The 19627-nt window shown below is 40.8% G+C and overlaps 1 protein-coding gene across 1 annotated transcript in view; it reads left to right on the plus strand.

Annotated features, from left to right (window-relative positions):
* nr6a1a (nuclear receptor subfamily 6, group A, member 1a) overlaps positions 1-19627 on the plus strand; it is a 93629-nt gene that overhangs the window by 9617 nt on the left and 64385 nt on the right. Inside the window, exon 2 of the mRNA XM_059337320.1 lies at positions 11225-11272. Within this exon, the coding sequence (XP_059193303.1) occupies positions 11225-11272 (48 nt within the window). The remainder of the gene's footprint in view (positions 1-11224; positions 11273-19627) is intronic.

Below are 19627 nucleotides of genomic sequence, written 5' to 3' on the forward strand. Positions count from 1 at the left end.
ATAAGAAATATTTGTATGTCTTTAATTTAGTTAGACACATTTTAAAATAGTGTGTCTCCTGGGTTTCTGGTTCAGGTGATGAAAATGTTATTTTCTGCTTCTAGCATTACCACGTTTAAAACCCTTATCACTCATTCATGACAAAATCCCCCCGGTCACTTCCAGGTGATCGGACCCCATAAAGCCTCTCTGCTGGTCACAATGTGAGCTCATGAGTTTGGAGATCTGTGAACTTGAGTGGCGCTGTGAGGCAGCACCATGGGGCTGTGCACTTTGTCAGCCTGAAGCAGCGGGGAGGACAGAGTAGACATTGTGCTGTGGTATGTTACACACAGAGGTCAAGGGTCACGTGTAGAGGTCAAAGAGATGACTGGGAAGCAGCCTGTGAAGCCAACACTTGAGTTCCTTCACAATCTGTCAGATGTAATATCCACCATGGAGCGCAGAGGGGCTCTGAGCTAAAGACAGACTGCTAATCAGGACCCAGGGAGTTTGTTATGTAGAAGAGGAGGAGGACGCATTGATTTAGTGGTACCTGTAGAACCAGGTGGGACCGCATTAACCCCAAAAAAGCAACAATAAACCTTTTGGTAGCAGAGTGATCCAGCAGCAGCCCCTCTAAAGCCAGGTGGTGGCATATCGGCGGCAACGTCTCCCCTCTCCACTCGCTTATAACCCCATCTGCTGCATCAAGGCTGTCTAAGGCAAACTGAAACTCCTTACTGTCATGCTTGGGTGTCTCTGCTGGAGGAGGGAGGGGTCGAGTGGTGCCCAAGGGGTAAAACAGCCCTCTCTGCTCTGACCTCTGGGCAAGAACAGGATTCATTTAGTCCTGACACAGAGTGAAAACAATGATCTATCTGTGGCTGCTGCTTCCTCTCATCCATCTTACAGTTGGTAGGGGTGATTGACTGATTGATTGATTGGTTGATTGATTGATTGAGTGAGTAAAAAGCTGACGTCACACAACCCACAACTGTAACATTGCATAACATTTCCCATCTGTCCTCGCCTCACTTCATCAGCCAGTCACTAGCTGCTTTCAGAGACAGGTCATTTAGTGATAGTCAGTGAGAGATGTTTGGGTCATCAGTCATTCACTGTATCCATCTCATCCACAACTCCAATTTTGCATTCATTTTTGTTTCATATGTAGCTCATGTCGTGTGATACGCTTTTTACGCTTCATACTTTAAGAACTATTATATCACTACGTCTATGATATAAATATGCAGATGAACATTTTAAATCCATGAATTCACACTAGAGAGACTGTATTTTACCCACTGATACAAACAGCCATGACAACAACAGACAGATTTTAACCATTGGTGCAGAAAAAAACTGGACAATGCTAGTTAACACTGCAAGTAAGCAGGGTGAACTGACCTTTATTTCATTAAATTAATAATATAAATAATTAAAATCATATATATTTTTTTTTATTTAGGAGGCATGCAGTGCCTTGTGTGCTTTTCAAAGACTTGTCAGTGTAGATCCAGGAGGCCTTCTGAACTGTGGCTACTCCAGTGGATCAGCACATTGTCTTCCAGCTGCACCTGTGCTTCATTTTCAAACTGCATTGTGATGAGTGAAAACGATAACGATAATATATGAAATGCAGCATCTGCTCCTCTTTTACTCTTTTACACACACGCATGGACATTTTGATCAATTAGAGGGCAGCTTAGTCATGCATTACACATTTTAGTCAACTAGTAAATGCTGCTGGCGAACACAAACCAAACAATTATGTCACTGAATTGCACCACAGAAAATTAACTAAGCTTGAAAATGCCCGAAATAAAGTTACAACAGCAGTGATATGAGAAGATTGAAAAGGTTCGTACACCGAATCATTTCATTACTGACTGTATCAGTACTCACTGAGCTGAAACACGGCCGAATGCTAACATTAGCCGGCGATCGATAGCGTGCTAACGTTATCGAGCTACCGTTAACTTGCAACAAAGTACAACATTAACATCTTATGTTCAGTGATAATAACAATGTATTCAGCATCCATAGTGATCAAGATGAGCAGCACAGATGTGTTGTAGAGACATGTAGGCTGACGTTATTATACTTGCTGAGAGGGCAGAGACATATACAGAGACGTTAGCAGTGATGTAATGACGTGGCTCTAGAGCCTGTGGAAAAGCAAACAGTTGAACTGGCTGGGAACCGGCTCTGGTCGAAAAAGAGTATAAATGAACTGGCAACGGCCATACATGAATAAGCCAATAAGGCGAGAATTAAGTAGGATAAAGCTACAGTTTGAAAACTGAAAGTTGCAATAAGAATGATCAAACACACAGAAATACAAGAGTATTAATTGGGGCAAAACTAGCTCTCAAACCTTGCTAGCATGGTTACTTTTTACTTGATATGCAAGATTACTGTCAAAGCTAACCGTATGCCTCTTCGGGGGTTAAAACAGAAAACATTGAACTCCTAGAGTTATCTTTACAGTATAATCTCACTTGATTTAGTTTTACGATCGACAGGAAGTCTCTTTACGTCCTTTAAAAATAAAAGCGCCCGTTATCAAAACAGGCGACTCTCACAGGGCGCCAGTTCACTGTACTAGTTCCTCAGTGAACTGAATGACGGAGGCAGTACGTTCATTGAGCGTCTTACTGAGTGACTGAGACTTGCATCACGTTCTTGAACATCTCACTGCGTGAGACAGAGAGCGAATCAGGACTCTCGTTCACTGTACTATTACCTTCAGTACATGAACTGAAACACTGGCTGAGATAGCGACAGGGAATGGCTCCTTTGAGAGGGCGAGAGGGAGCTCCGGGCAGAAGGTGGCGGTAGTGCACCTATTGCTGGTTGCCATCCGCAGGTAAAACACAAAGAGAAGAAAAATAAAAAAGAACAACAATAAGGCTGGAGTGAGGGGCGGACTTGTGCACACTCTACTTAGCACTTACTGTCTCTAGAGAGAATGAGACACGAGAGAGAAGATACTTTTCAGGAAGTGATTCAGTATGTTTCGTTCTGCCAAGTGATTCGTTTTATAGAACGAATCGTTCAAGAACGAGATATCACTAATTTTAGTCCAAAGTCAGTCTGCCAAGTGTTGAACAAATAATCATGAAAATACTTTGTCCTTGTCTCTTTAACAGTGCCTACTGCTCAGTCAAAGGGGGACAGAATATCCTAATGGGTTTATTCACGGTAACAGGGAGACTCAGTGGGTTGATCTCACTAAGGCTTCATTGGTCTCCTGGCCAATAGTTATATTACTCTGACTTTAAACCTGAAGCTACATCTCTGTCATCATCTCTCCTCTATGTCCTGTCCACTGTGTGGAGCCATGCCTGCAGTGTGACATGTGATAGATGGCCGTTGTATGGTTGGTAGTGCTGAGATAAGGGCGGGCTGGCCCAAGGCTGGCCAGGCTGCCAGGTAGAGGCCAACCTACTCAGATAACAGGCTGCCGTTGCCCTCCGCTGGCCATGCGGAACCCCGGCCATCTGGGACAGAAGAGTGGGGACAGTGATGGACTGATATAGGGGCTGCATGAATGTTAGGGAGGGATTCCTAGGCACTGCTAATGGCTTCGGATAAAGGATTTCAGAGGGTGGGGGACTTGGTGGGCTTTCAGTTTCTGTTGCATGTACATCATAGATGAAGCCCCTCTACATTGTGGCCTTGTGCACCAAGTCCAGCAATATGGCACTTTTTTAGTATGGAATTCTGCTGTACTGTAATATACATTTACGTTGTCGATTGTGGGTACGTATTGACCAAAGGGTCCTGTAAAGACTCATACCATACTGATGTATGTTTGAACCACACTATAGTAGAATACTATTTGTTATTGGAGGGCTTTAAAGTTATGTAATTTTAGGGACATTATTTTTTTTCTCTCTGTTTATACCAGTAAAGAACAAGTGATAAAATATAACCATCAGGCTCATGGGCCACTGGGCAAGAAAGAGTAACTTCATTGCAAATAAAACCTGCTGATTTGTGGTAGTGCCTTGAATCAGAATGTTTTGAACAAATAGCTGCTCAGCTCTTTTTTCTCGCCGGTTATTCATAGTATTTATAGCTTAAATTCAAATGTAAGTGCATGATCACAGAAAGATTCACTTGATGTGTATCTATCAAAAATAGAAGAAAAATAAAAAATACTGAAGGAAATGTAATACAAATTAAATGGGTATACATATTAATCAGAGCTCCGTTTACCTCAGGTAGTGGAAGTGTTCACTAATTTATAGCATTAGTCATAGGGACCACTCACACTGCTTTTACACTATGAGGAACATTCACACATGCATGGCACAGCATCAGGGCCAATCTAACTCAGAGATACTTGGACATGTAGACTGCCATGGACAGGGATGAAGCCAACAACCTTCCGATGAGTGTTCAACCGCTCTACCATCTGATCCACAGCTGCCGTTTTGAAGCTTGGATTTTGTTTCTTCTTCTCAATTAATCATTAGGTCTTAAAAATGTCAGAAAACATGTGAAATTGTAAAAAAACAAAACAAAACAAAGTTGTCAGTAGTCTGCAACACAAAAATTGGAATGGCATTTAATGGTGAAACAAGAAGTCCATTTACTGATTTCTTAACAGAAAAAGTGTCTTAATCCTGCTTTCTATCCAATGGCCAGTTTGTATGTAAGTCTACTTCCCACTTGATATATTACCTTAGTAAACATTCTCATAATGAGTTTATGGTCTCAATCGTTAGTTTCAAGTCTTCTTCAATACAACATGATTATTTTGTACATTTGGTTCCATTTGCAGTAGAATTTAAATTGAGTGGAGCTACTGTATGATTGACAGGTCGCTGCCATAGAGCCCTGTGTGTTTGTATCTTAGAACTTTGACCCTTTCACGGTGAAAATTGTGGCCCGTTTGCATGTACCAGTTGCAAAACATCAGTATGGATACGACTATAAACCAATATGGTGACAGCGAAAATGCCGAACTCAAGCCTTCAAAGCAGCAGTCCACAAACCATTGGGTACATCCACTATTATTATACAGTCAATGTTTCCAACCAATAGTCCAACACCCAAAGATGTTCAATTTACTATCATGTATAAGGAAATCCATCAAATACTTTTTGAGTTTTTGGCATTTTGTTTGACAACTGATTGAAATGATGACGTTTCAGCTCTAGACCCCAAATATGATTTTTAAATGTGACAGTACTCCAGGTAGCAGCCAATAGAGGCACTGCAGCATATACTTCCAATTGTATTTGGCCAAATGAACCAGAGTCATGAAGAAATGCTTCAGAGTTTGCATAAACTATTCTGAACATGCTTAAATCAGTAGTTACATCACCACACAAAATAGAAAATAGTCTGCTTTCACTTACAAATGCTATTCAGTGTATTTGTAAGAGCTCGGATCTGCCTGTGATGAGGGGCTGATACAGTACTGAGCTACTTGTTGTTATGTCATATTGGACATGCATAACATGTCTCCATCCACTAAGAGGGAATCAGAAGGGACAAAGAGTGGCATGTTATTTTGATGGGGAGCTGATTGCTTCGAAGACTTGCAGAGGTTTTAGAGGTGAAAGGTTAAAGATGCAGCCTTTCTTTGTCAACACACAAAGGGCCACAGCGGAGCAGGCTCCGGCTGTATTGGCTGCTGCTGGAAGCCTTCCCAGCCTCAGGCTATAATGGTCAATAAACTGTCAGGAGGATTAGCAACAGAGACCACACACTGGAGAGCTCCATTCTTCTCTAGTGCTGGCCCATTATCAGCGAACACTGCAGGCTTGGTGTATGGACTGAAACAAGGCTTAATCCTGATCCCAGAAATGCCACTATTAGGAGCTGACCAGAAAGCAGCAGAGAGAAAATTGGAAAATGATGTGTGGGAGGACTGACTAACACATTTATTGTGTGTCTTTGTACAGACATTGGCTTTTTGTTGATAGATAATTTTAGCGCAAAGCCAATCATTTTCCAAAGCTGGAAAAGCATCTTCCAGGCAGCCAACATTTCCAATCATTTCGGAACAGTGTGAACATTGTCTCATGGAGAAATCATTACCCCAAAACACTAACAGATCTGTGAAAAAAATTAGAAGCATACATGGTGTTCACGCTGATGAATTATCTATGTCAAGAAAGTCTTTACAAATAATTTTCTCACTATATAGGAATGAATGGAAACGAGAGGATCGGGTCACTTTACTGAAAAAAAAAGTTCTAATTTGCCTCCAGTGGTATTTAGCTATGCAGATAATCTAATTTAGATTCCTGCCTCCACCCCAATACAGTGGAGGTCAATAGGATTTTTTTTCTGGTGCTAATTGCATTGACAGTGGCATTCAAAAACTAGAAGGGCCCTCAGAGAGTGCAGACCACCGCTAAGGCTCTCTTGTTTTCTTATTGCGCTCCTATAAGGGGCAATGTGTAAGCTATGGCCAGATTTTTAAATACAATGATGAAAAACAATCATGCCAAAAAAATTATTTGTATTGTGTTGCAGATATATCTACTAAAATGATCATACTAAACAGCTAGCAATCGCTTGTCTGGTAATATCACTGGTAATCTGGTTGTCTGGTAATATCACTTAGTGAGTCACTGTAGCGTTCACTTTGCCCTCAGAGATGATGAAGAGGTAGACTACACAATCCAGTGTTTCCTCTAGGATATTTTTCAGCAATTTAGAAAGTATGAGTATATTTATAAATGACACTTGATTGCAAACAAGCTTTAGAACCAGTGTTTCCCACAGGTTTTCTGAGACTATGATAGGGGACCAGACAAAGTAGGGGGGTTCGTGGGCATGGTCCCCTGGATAATTTTCTTTGGTGGCCAGCACATTCTAATGCCACTATTCCATCATATACACTGATCTTAATCTCATTAGATATTTGAATTAATTATTGTAAAGAAGAATAATGTTTTATTCTTCTTGTAAATTCTGTGGTGGATTCTGTTTACACATTCATGTGCTCTTATTTTGAAAGCTACATGTGTTTAGCGACAGGAAGTAATTCATACGGTTAGCAATTAATACTAACAGTGTTCAAAGTTTATCTTTTTGGGATTAGGTCACATTGGCATTTGTAAACGTAGTCCTTATTAAAGTCTCTCTAGGCTACTTACAGTTGAAATACTAAAGTCTCTATCATCAAAAAACTTGATCTTTTCCCTTTATTATTTATTTTAGTTTTACTTGTTTTATTTAAAAAAAGAAAGAAAAAAAGAATAGCCTTTATGTGAGTCCATTCACATAAAAATTAAGTTTATGGGAACTTTTTTGCTGCTTTTATTTTGAAGGCGGCTCTAACACGTTCTTACCGTAACGTTTAATAAATACATGCAACGGGAAAAACAAGTGGAAGCTGACTGACTGCAGTGTACTTTGTTCTCTCCCAGTAACGTTAGCTAGCCATCCCCTCTAACAGGCAGGCTAACTTCAGAAAACGGAGTAATGCTAACAGAGTGCTCGCACTGTTGTTGTTGTCATGACATCGTGTTCCATTTGCTCGTCCCCGTGGTTAGAGAGAGGAAGACTGTTTATCGAAGCCTCGCACTGTGGTCACTGCTACAGATAAAACAAAAACAAACAAAAAACAATCCTCTTTTCTGAAGTAGCGGTGGGCATGATTTAGCAGCATCGGGGCACTGGTAGTAGATGAATATAGCGGAAACCCAATTGCAATCAGCACCAACCTACGTCAGAACTGGCATTCTGCATTTAAGAGACTGTCGCAATAGTTAAGTCTCCTGGCAGTCTTACCTCCATCCCGGCAGAGATGATTTGCTCAACGGAATGCACAGCCTGGCAGAGTAGGTAGATCAGACCCGCCAATGCCTGCGCTCTCGTCAACAAGCTGGACAACACGCCCCGTGATTGAGATACAGTTTTTAAAATGGGTTTGTCCTTGGCCCATGCTACACCCTCTCACTAAGTTTCATGAAAATCTGGCCAGCAGGGCCAGCCAAGATCTGTGCACCAGCAACAAGGAGAGCTAAACACCATTAAATTGGCACACAGTCCCACAGTGGGCTAACACAACGCTGGTTCAAAATTCTCAAATAGCTCTTTAAGGCCCTCAGGCCTGCCATGAAGAGAACAGAGCCTTAACATTAAGGTTTTCACACCTTTCCCTAACATGCAGTGAGTGAGCCAACTCTGGACATTTGAGTACAAAACATTGTCCACATACACTATGAGTTGAATGATCCCACCACACTACCTAGTACTTTTCAGCACGGATCTAAACATGTTTTTAAAAAACATGTAACTCTAGAACACATGAGATTAAAAGTAGACAGAATTTGGAAGCTTGCAAACATCAACCTGAATGTACAAACCTGTAAAGCAAAGTTAACTAGCACATCTTAAATAGTCGAACATAAAAATGTAAGTCTGCAAGCATGCACTTAAAAAAAACCCCTTTATTTTCAAGCACACCTTTTTGAATCATGTCGTTTTACATTCTATACCCTTTAAACTGGTTGAGGTCAGTGAGAAAATAAATTTTTTGTCATTTAATTGAGCTGACCCTTGAAAAAACGGCACCATGCCATGTAATTTAAAGAAAATGGATAGAAACGCAAAAAACAAAAATGGTCCTAAATTAGTAGTAAAGCAGTATTGTGAGAAAATACACAGAATTGTTAGAAAGTTGAAATGATTGATTTAAGATTACAGATTACTATTACTTATTTTAGCTCTATATCAGTGCTGGAGTGTGTTCATTTATTTATTTTTTGTAAATCTCACTTAAAAGCTGTGACAAATCACAGATTTTTGGTATCATTGATGTGTGGGGCGCTCGCAGACATTCATCCTTGTCTACATGTGTGTTTGTGTGTTATACGTCAATATAAGTGTGTGTTCAGGGGAGGTCGACTGAGGCACGTGTGTTGGAACAGAGCGTGTGTGTGTGTTGGTGTATGCTCCAGGGAAAACATATGCTGGTGTTGACTGTGGGGCAGGGGTGGAGGTATAGGGGGGGCAGCTGGCGTGTGTCGGGTCAGGGGTCTACAGCTGTTGATAGCAGGGTGGTACACTGACACAGATAGGGAGATCTAATGCACCGGCAGCCCACACTCTTCATCCGTTTGGATGTGAGTGATGGAGCTGGACGGGTGCCATGTAAGTGAGATGCAGACGATGTGTCTCCAGACACAGGCCGGACAGATGGCCAGGGTGATGATGGAGGGTGATGGGGAAAAAAGAGGGTATAAAATAAAGCCCAGACAGCAAGAAGGTAACCAATATGAAACAGATTGTTCTGGCCTGTATGGTAGTCAGATGATATATCAGTTTTTGTACCAATAATCAGATTTGGTCCTGCAAGTGTGGTCCACCTCTTATTTTTATGATGCATCTGATTGATTAAGTAATTCATTCTAATGACAGAGTTTGATTTTTAAAGAAAGTGTGCTTGTTGCTTTCCTTTCCTGCAACATCTTATCTGTAACCATTAAAGTTCAGATTTGGTGTGGAAAACAAAAGGTTAAGATGGAAGATTGTCAAATTTAAAGGAAAAAACATGGACTCTTCATAACAGACTGAAAGCGAACAGTGGTCTTTTCTGTCAATACCCGACCCAACCATCCACACTGACTCCTCCTTTGTTTCCCAGTGATAAATGACTTGTACAGCCTCAAAGGTTTGTTTGTCAGGAGGACCTATAAATATGATTTTTAAGTGCTGCACATGGCATCTCCACCCACATAGAAGATAGCCATTTTGTGACCAGTTGCTTTGATACATTACAATTAATTACTTTTTTTGTTTACATGTGGTACAAACATTGTGTAAACAACTTGCACACAAAAAAAGCCTTAATGAAATGGTTAGTGAATCATAGGGAAGTTCAAACCCGTGGAATATTAACCTGCTAATGGACCTTGGTGCATAAATGGGCTGTGTGTTCCTTTTGACACCAAGCTGCCTTTTTTTTTTTTTTTTGTCAAAGCTTGACAGGAAGCCCTCTATGAGGTTAGGTACAAATGCATGACCCACCTTTGGCTCCACCCCCCAGGGACCCAAGCAGTTCAGGATAATGTTGGAATGAAACATTCTGAAACATCAGAAAAGTTGTCCAGTCCTGTTTTTCCCATATACGCTCTATCTCCGAAATCAAACCCATGTTGTTAGCCTCTGACCTGGAAAAAGTCATTCATACTCTCATATTCTCCCGTTTAGATTACTGTTACTTCTTACTGGTTTTAACAGGCGACATCACATCACCCCGATTTTAGCTTCTTTGCACTGGCTCCCTGTTGGTTATAAGATTGATTTTAAGATTTTACTGATCACTTTTAAAGCTCTTTTAGGTCTGGCTCCTAGCTATTTAACAGAATTACTAACTCCATACGAGCCGACCTGCATCCTCGGGTGGCGCTCTTCTGACTGTTCCAAAGTCAAAACTAAAAACCAAAGTTGACCGGGCTTTCTCCACCACAATGCCCTGACTCTGGAACAAGCTGCCCGAGGAGATAAGGCGCACAGAGTCAGTGACTTCTTTTAAATCACTTCTTAAAACCCACTTTTATAGACCTGCTTTTATGTAACGATGTCTGTCTCACCACTCCTTTTTACTTCTTCACTTTTTACTTTTTTACTCTTTTACCTTTTATCTGTGTATCTGAGAATGTCTTGTGATTGTTCCTGCTCTGTCTCTTATTGCTTTTCTTTTAATGTAAGAATTGCTTTCAGCCTTATGGCATTCTCGTTGTGATTAACTGTTCTCTGTCGAAGAACTTTGTAAACTGCTGTTTTTAAGAGGTGCTATATAAATAAATGTATTATTCTGAATGAATGAATATGATTACTCGTTTGTGTGCACACTGCTTGTGTAGAAGTCTTTTTTTTTTTTAGATATGTCATGGGTCTAGTTTGTATCATTCATGGTAGAATTTTGGTGGAATTTAAAATGGTTATTCACTAAGGGGACTTTCATTTCCTAGTTTAGGTCCTTTCGTTGCTGGAAGTATTTGTTTAAAAAGGTTTATCATACAGGCCTTTGCCCTGATTAATCATGCAACTGCATTGTTTCTTAATAGGTTTTTGATTCAATGTTACTGAGACAAATGTATGTATTGTGCATTTCAATTAAATAAATCATTTTCCTATTCGGTCCACATAGTATGTGATAGTAAATAGTTATTGTGTCTACAGTGTAGATGTAATTGCGGCTTGTCCACATTTGTCTGTGTGAAAACATCTAACACTTAACCTGTGTACCTTTTTTTTTTTTCAGGTTTTTACAGTGACCATCCATTGGAGTCAGAACAAAACGACAGCATGGGTGAGTTCACAAACACATTTATTCTCAGTCTGTCAGTACATACCACAGCATTTTATTCACTTTGTCACTTCTTCACAATCTATTTTTCCCACTTTATGCTGACTGACTTTATACTAAATTACATTCCCACAATATTAAAAAACAATCAAAACATAACTCACAAAACAAACAATTTTCTCTATTCCCTTCTACAGTCTTCTATCCTACAGTCTGCATCAGTTTTACTTCATATCTTTACATATCAGCTCCATCTAGTGGTAAAGTATAGGGATGTCATTTTATTAAATGGATTATAGTTTCCTGTCTGAGCCACAAGAGGGGAGTATAAATTCAATAATAATGGAAAACTTCATCCATTGGCATCAGTCTGCTGGACAGTAACAGTGTGTGTAAAATAAAAACAAAATGCTATATATTAAATATCCTGTAGCAGTTGCTGATGTATAACATGGTTATTATTGATTGTTGTTTTGGAAGAAAAAGGCACATTTCTGTATATGCATTGCATTTGAAAGCCTCAGTCTATGTATTCTAGTCTATGTATGAGAGTTCAGAGAACATACCTCTGAGTGAAAGGCTACAACTGTCATGCCATCATCCTCTGCATCATAGTTACAAACCTAAAATGGGAGGTGTAGAAATGTCAGAAATGTGTGACTCTTGGCTCAGAGGAAACTGGGAGCAAAGGGCCAGGGGTGAGGCAGTGGTCCAATGTTAAGTTCCAGGTTCAGGCGAAGTTCACCCTGGACTCCCCTGGCTGCCAGCGCAGCGCCAGGTGGCACCATGGAGGGGGTCAGAGGTCGGACACAGTTCAGAAAATGCTGACCTCGCCGTGACTCTTTGCTGACCTGATTGTGTGCAGCTCACCTCCGGCCTGGGCTTTCTCATTGCTCCCTCTATAAACTTGCGAGAGGAGAAGGGGGGTCGCTAAGAAGTGGAAGGAAGCTGGAGAGGAACTATTAAACCTGCGCACACAGTGAATGGTCGCCATTGTTGCATACTGCAGGAGGAGGCATGGATTTATGAGGCTGTGCCTGATTGGGTTGTAAACTTGACAAGGTGGAGTCTCGGCCGCGGCCACTCGCGCTCTCTGTTGGTGCTATTCTCCTCCCGTGATGCCTCAGTGCATGCACTGGGCAAGGGTGAGGCTGGGGTCAAGGGGGGCTGAAGCAGTACTCCTCAGGCTTGTAAATGCTCTGACAGGGGTGGGAATTCAGAGACCCCCATTCAGTGACCAAAAAACCCCAGGTCAGGGGCCAAATAGCTGAGTTAGCAACAGCTGTTTTCAACACAAGCCCTGTAAATGAAGTTGTATTGCCAACTGAGATATTTTGAATAAGAAAAGTATGTTTTTCTCCTCTAACTTTTATCTGAATCTTTCCCCCAAAACTTGGAGCAATGATCAGCATCGTCATGAACCTGCAGATTGTCATTTATTTGGGACTGATTTGTGTTTCATGGGGTTCTAAACCCCAGGTGCAGTGTCCTGGACACAGATGTAGCTCTTTGAGGTGGTGGGAAAAATGCAGGACTCCATAAAAGCCATAACTGCACACTTCACTTCAATTCACTCACACATCCATTTGGATCAATCCTTGAAGTTTCCAATTTCTAATACCGAATGTAAATGTATTTAATTTAGATATGAAATAGTAGTTAAAAAATGTACATTTTTGTTTTTGCCTTTTCCTTAAGAATTAATTTAATGTCTTTTGAAGCAATTAAGTCATATCCTTCATATTAAACCTGTTTTGTGACCTGTATATAACAGGACATGTTTGCCTTGCATGGCTCCTCCTCTGGTCAGCTCTGGGCTGACCTGGCTCTGTCAACCATTTCAACCCCCCGCCCATTCAGTCAAAGTACACGGCTGACCATTGGCTGATGAGCAGATCGCCAATGGGGTTATCAGGGTTCTTTGGTGACTACCTCTGTTCCATGGTTAATCATTACCAGCTGGAGACAAGACTTTCTCTCCTCAACTTTGCCCCTTAGAGGTTTCACTGACTACAGCTACATGCAATTTTTCAGCTGTCTATCTTTCACTACATCATTCACATTATCCTCCTTCCTCTCTCCCCACATCTGTCCTGTGAGATGGGTTATTTTATAAATGGCTTCCATTTTCTATTACCTTTTTATTTGAATAGATCTCTAATTATTTTTGTTCTAAAGACTATAGCTATCATAGATTTAAAACTATTTCTTTGAAGATAGAGTTTAAGAATAATTTTCTCATATATTAAGAGTCATAATCATAAAAAACAACTGTAAACCGTAGATATGCAGATGGAGTTTAATTGTTGAGGGCATATGAAACACCAGGAGAGGACAATATTTTGATTAAATTACTTTTTGAAAGAATACCATCCACCCATAATACCGTCCTTATAAATCAGCACAAGCAGCACAGCCTCCTGCAGCACTGCAGGATCCAGGCCATAAGGGGGCAGTAGATCCATGCCGAGTTAATATGATGTATGCTGCCTCCCACGTGCCACCTGGACTCAGTGAACTCAACACCCATATGGAACTACTTGGCTGGAGCCCAGCACATGCCTTTCCTTTGTCCTCGCATAACCGGGCTAACTTCATATGCCCTGTCCAAAAGTCATTAAAGATCACCAGGTTTTCATTTTCCTACATGCTAAACAGAAGACCAGTCAAACACGTGACGCCTCTTCAGATGCCTGTTTGTTCATTTGAGGTGGGGTTTTTAGGTGGGGGTTCAAAGTGGATTTCCCTGTTCGCCTCAGGGCCCTGTTTCACTCAAGTGAATGTATAGATAAGCAGTTGAAAAATGAAAGGCCAGTAGTAGCCTTTTTCCTACACTTGATTTTCCTTTTCTTCTCCCAATGGGACCCCAGCTTTTCGCACTCTGAACATGGCGTGAGTGTTTCAGAGTCTGGAGTTGTTGCTGCTGACCCCCATGCTTTCTTATCATTTTAGCCTTTAATAATTCATGATTAGCCTAGATTTGATTCACCGTCCCTTTTTTCTCGCTTGATGCAACTCGCGTTGGCATTAGACTCAGGGTCAGCCTGCGGAGTGTTTCCAGGTCAGAGAGAAGTGGGTCACGCTGTTCCCAGTGTCAGTGCCTATAACTTCACAGTGTGTGATGACAAAGCCCAACTCCACAGGGATAAACAAGCAGACTTTTGTGTGGCCCTAATATATGTAGCAAACAGTATCCATCCGCCATATACAGGCCTCTGTAGATATACTACTTAACTCAAAGCTACAGCTGCAATGACATTTTATGAAGTCATTCAGTTATTTTGAAGATGAATGCCTCATTTAAAGTTTGTAATGTATCACAGTTCCGCAGACATTTAAAAAGCTGCATCTTTTAAGGAGCTTTATTTTATAGAGTTCTAGGATGCTTTAGAAAGGTTTTCACCATCACAATATACAATTCTGAAACTACATAAGAAACTTTATTCAAGAAAAGTGAAGATTTAAATGTATGTACAAAAAAAAGTACTTTTCCCAAAATAAATTCACAGTTATCATTCTTGTATTAGACTCATTATTCACCGTAGGATCTTTCTCTGTATGACCAGCATTGCGAATGTGAGCATGGAGTAAAAGTGTTTGTGCCTCTTTATTAAGACAGCTGAAAGACAAGACGTGACCAGGGCTGCTTTTCATTGTCCTCTCAGACACTTTTCCACTGTAAAATAACATGCGTTTTGCGTCTACTCTGGCTACAAAAAACGTCAATGTGTTTGAAATTTCCCAGCATGTTAACATAACCTTACAAGGCAATTACTGCAAGATTATTTCCATATGCCTATATCGCTTCCAATTACATACTGAAATGGGGTTACCAGGCTGATTAACTTTCCAAAAATCACGAGCACAGATTGTTTTCCTTTCCTTCCTCCGTTTCACCTTCGTCTGTTACATCTGAGTTACTGTACATTTGGGTGACTGTTTTGCAAGTACACAAGTCCAAGGTACAATCCCTGCTGCAGCTTGTCTTTTTTGTGTCCTTGGCAGAGTTCTCTCTGGCCTTGGAATTCCTGGAATATCATGAAATTTCAATAGGTTTTATTTTAGGCCAGGGTATATCAGAACATACAAAGAAGAGTAGCTTCATTGAACATAGCTTGTTTCACATATTCTTTTGCAGTAGCTCATTTTCAGCTCCAGTGAAGGTGAAAGCAGACACCATTAACAAACAATGCATAATACAATTTAAGTGCTGGGAGTAGTCTCACTTGGTTATGGAAAATCTATAAGTGCCACAGAATTTAACATGGTGGCGCATGGTGGGAAGCCTGCACCAGATACATACAGTGTACAGAATAATATGATAACTAATGTATTATGAATATTAAGCAAAATGTAATTTTCAGTACTTTTTGTAAATTGACATAAAGATAGTTAAATCCTTATTTCACAAGATAATGCATGGAGATGGTATAACAAATGGAGATGTGTCTTGAATGGTCAGTATTTATCAATACCTGTCCCATGACAACAATGCATTCTTTTAGATCGTTAAATGGGCCTTTCACCACACAGCTGTTGGTTTCCATTCAAATTCATATAGTTTGAAATCAACCTGCAGAGACTTGAAGACTGAGGACTGAGGTTAGGTTGAAGTAAGACCGATAGATTGGCCAGGCTGTTATATTGGCTGATATTAGCTTACTGCAGAGCTATTAGTATCTGTGCATATGTCAGCTTTACATTCTGTACATTTGCAGTACAGAAATGCCAAATATGTTTGTCTTTATTTAGAAACTGTGTCACTGTTAAATACTCTGTCCATCAGAGAGAACTAACAAGTGGAATTCTATGCTGTAAAACCTGCTCAGTATCATACCTGCTTGGTCCCAAATTAAAAAAGACAAAAACAAATATTAGGGATCTGTATCAGGATTAACAGCTTCCATAGGGACTACTTTCTAATAAAGAAATGGCCACTGAGTGCTTTTACCAAGGGGACAGTATTTCTTGATGTTGTTTGAATTTTTCAAATATCGAATGGTGTGAGCACAACGGATTTAATTTCAAATATTTTGAAACCTAGACACATAAAACCAAAAGTAATATAATATCTAGGAATGAAGTGACCCTTGAAAACTAAAACCACCCTGAAAAAAAAGTATACATGTTGGCAAGACAACTGGCTCTAGCTGTTAGAAAAGAAATTTAAGAAAAATGGAAGACATCCTGCAAAGTGACATCAGTACACGGCACACAATAAGCTTTTATTTACTAGCCTATACCAGTGACCATGAAAAGCTTTACCTTAGTTTGTCACATTACCGTACACATCAGTTTTCTCTTTGAACCTCATGGCCAACTGCTCACTTGGGTGTTTGAACCGCAGTCTGCATTCATTGATCAGTGAGTTATTCTCATGTAAACCCACCGACAGCAATGAATGTTTATTGCAGCCTTAAGAGCAAACGCCTCCTATGTCACAGGTGATCTGCTGTTCCAGCCAGCTGAAGGTCACAGGCTTGAGCCGTAGTCCACCCACTGACTGTGGTTCTGCATTTTGCATTGCATGATAGCAGAACTGAAATATCACACGATGCATGGCTTCCAGAGGGTCATGTGTGTATGTGCTGCGGCGTCCCTCAGGGTACAGTCAACGGTCGATGGTTTTGGTTAGAGCTCAAACTCACCGACAGCGTTGAATGTTCGCCGTGGGCACCAGGAAGGACAATGTGTCTCACTGTTGATTTTGTGTAATTCATTGCAGCTATTTGAATTGTCATAGAAAATACACATATGCAACATCTGAGTTATAACAATGACCTTACCCAGTTTATTCATTCATCTTCAGCCTTTCTTTGCCGCTGCAGTTGGGACTCAGACAAGTTCATTTAAAATGCCTAAATATGGATTTTTTTTCCAAGTTTGCTATCATGTTAGACTTGCCAGTGTTTTATATGTCCACCATAGCTGTCAGCAGATGGTTTAAACAATGGAAAATGCTGAATTTATAAGGCTGTCACCAAGAAAGACAAACTAGATCTTGCCGCGTGCTGTGAGTACTACAACTCTGTGTGTGTGTGTGTGTGTGTGTACACATCTGTGTGTGCGCTTCCCTGTTTCTCTTGGCCTGTGTAGAGCAACACCATGCCAAGCAGGTTACCACCCATGTTAGCGTCGAGGTTCAAATAACGTTGATGGGAAGCCAGCAGGAGTGACGCGAGGCGGTGATGCAAAGGTTTTTTTTTCTCCATAAATAGCCCTGCAGACGGGGTGAACTCCATCATTGCTGTCATCATCCTCACCTTCTGCAAAACTCCTAACAATTCTGTCTCCACTGAGCCTGTGTGTCCTCGCCTGGAGCCTGCAGCAAGAAGAAAAAACAAAGAAATGGTGGGTTGGTGGGGGGACATGGCATGAATAAAAGGACAGAGGATGAGGTCAGTCAAGCTCGTGGAAGGAGGCAAATTGGCACAAGTGTGATCAGAGAACACTGCTGTGCCCCGCAGTTTAAACTAGTGCACTGCAGTGTTGAGCTAGTTAGAGATTACTGTTCCCTTCACCCTGCGCTGAACCTCAGCTACTGCTCTGGGAGTGCGCCTTCCTGTGTTCGCCTCTTTGAGGTTGGAAAATCATGCAGTCATGTTTTATTAATGCTCTCTGTCTGTCTCTCCTTTTCTGTCTTTCTCTCCCCTGTTTTGCCTGCTTCCCTCAACACAGAAGAAAAGATTTGGAACACTGTATTTTGTTTGTTCTGCCTCCTCTTTTCGCATCACATTTTGGCATTTTATGTAAGTTTGGGGTTTGATATGAAGACGTACTGAACCCTGTTAGGGAGGAAGTGAATATATGATGCAACTCATTGTAGAGAATTTTGTTGCAGTTCTGCAGGATTCGTGTTCTGTTAGATCAATCTGATGGAAAATGAGAATATTGGATCTGCAGATTTTTAATGCGTTTGCTACACACCGCAGGCTTTCAGAAAGGAGCCACACTTTCCTGCTTTCTGCATAATGAATGATCCCTTTGAGAAGAGAGAGGCACAATTCACTTTCTCCTGCTTCAAAACAGTTCACTGACCTGAAGACGTCATTATTATATGAATGTGACACTAAAGTATTTCTCAATTTCATGTGTTCCATGACCTATTTCCTTTGTTACCATCTAGTGCTTACTCCCAAACAAAAACCCAAAAGTCTTGAGAGGAATTTGCCTTGAAAATAATTGTCACCTTGAATGAAAATACCCAACATAGTGCTTGACAAAGACTTTGGCACAATTAGAATTGATTAATGTTTTTTGCACAATAGCTTTTGTTTTACATTGATATTCCAATTTCAATGGAAAAGTCATGAGCAGATAGGGAAAAAAGAACAATAATTTGTCTTATGTCTAAAAAGCTGGCTTATTTTCTTAAAAAAATAAACATTTTCCTAATTTCTCACTGTGTTTCCACTCACAGACACAAGGTGGGAATTAATATTTTTTTCAGTCCCTCTGGCTCAGGCTTCAATGGCTTCCCTCTTTGGCACTTGTACTGTTTGGCGGCATGCCCGAGACACACAGAGGCTTTTTTCATTCTCAAAAATCTCTGCTTTCCCCTCTCTTTTTTTTCATCTGTCATGACTTCCGCTTTCCTTTCACTTGGGAAAACTTATGGGAAATGTATGTGAACTCGCTGCAGCACTCCTGTTGACTCATTCATCAGTTTGAGGCATGGCCATACTTTTGCATCAGGGTTCTTGATAATACTGCTGCTGGTGTGGTCCCCATGAACATTGCATAACTGGCAAAATTACAAAAGTATAGCATGTAATAATAGCATGGCACACATGAGACAGGGCCAGAGTGAAGAGTGCAACAGTGTGACTGAACCACTGTGAACCCTGCGTTGTCAGCACATTCCGGGGGTTGGACAATGAGAAGCACACAGTGTACTCTCTGTCGTGTTGCCTGCATAGCTGGCTGGTCAGCAGCCAGACCTCCGTGCTGCCTAAAACAAGGCCAGCACAACACGCATCCACAGATTTCTGCAAAACTAGCTCAAATTCTGAAGTCAGTGTATCATACAGTTATGTTAGTATGTCATTTATGTTAGGACTGCATGCATTTGACACAGCATTTAAGCTGTTTTTTGTCAAAAGGTGAACTTGAGTTCTGGGATAAGATATATGTGGCTCAAAAGTAGATTGTCACATGCAGAGTTATCAGTAACCATGGTGCTGTGGTTTTTCTTTGGACAGGATTCAACTTTAAGAAAGGTTCAAAGACCGAAATGCTGATTTAAAATATGTAGGGGTATTTAGTTTGTGTACCAGGAACAAAAAGGCAAACGGGTAAGGCAAGGTTTGGTGAAATTTCCTGAAAAACCTTAGCCAGGAACTGAACATGTTGAGTCAG

Source organism: Centropristis striata, chromosome 7 (assembly GCF_030273125.1).
Source record: "Centropristis striata isolate RG_2023a ecotype Rhode Island chromosome 7, C.striata_1.0, whole genome shotgun sequence".
NCBI lineage: Eukaryota > Metazoa > Chordata > Actinopteri > Perciformes > Serranidae > Centropristis > Centropristis striata.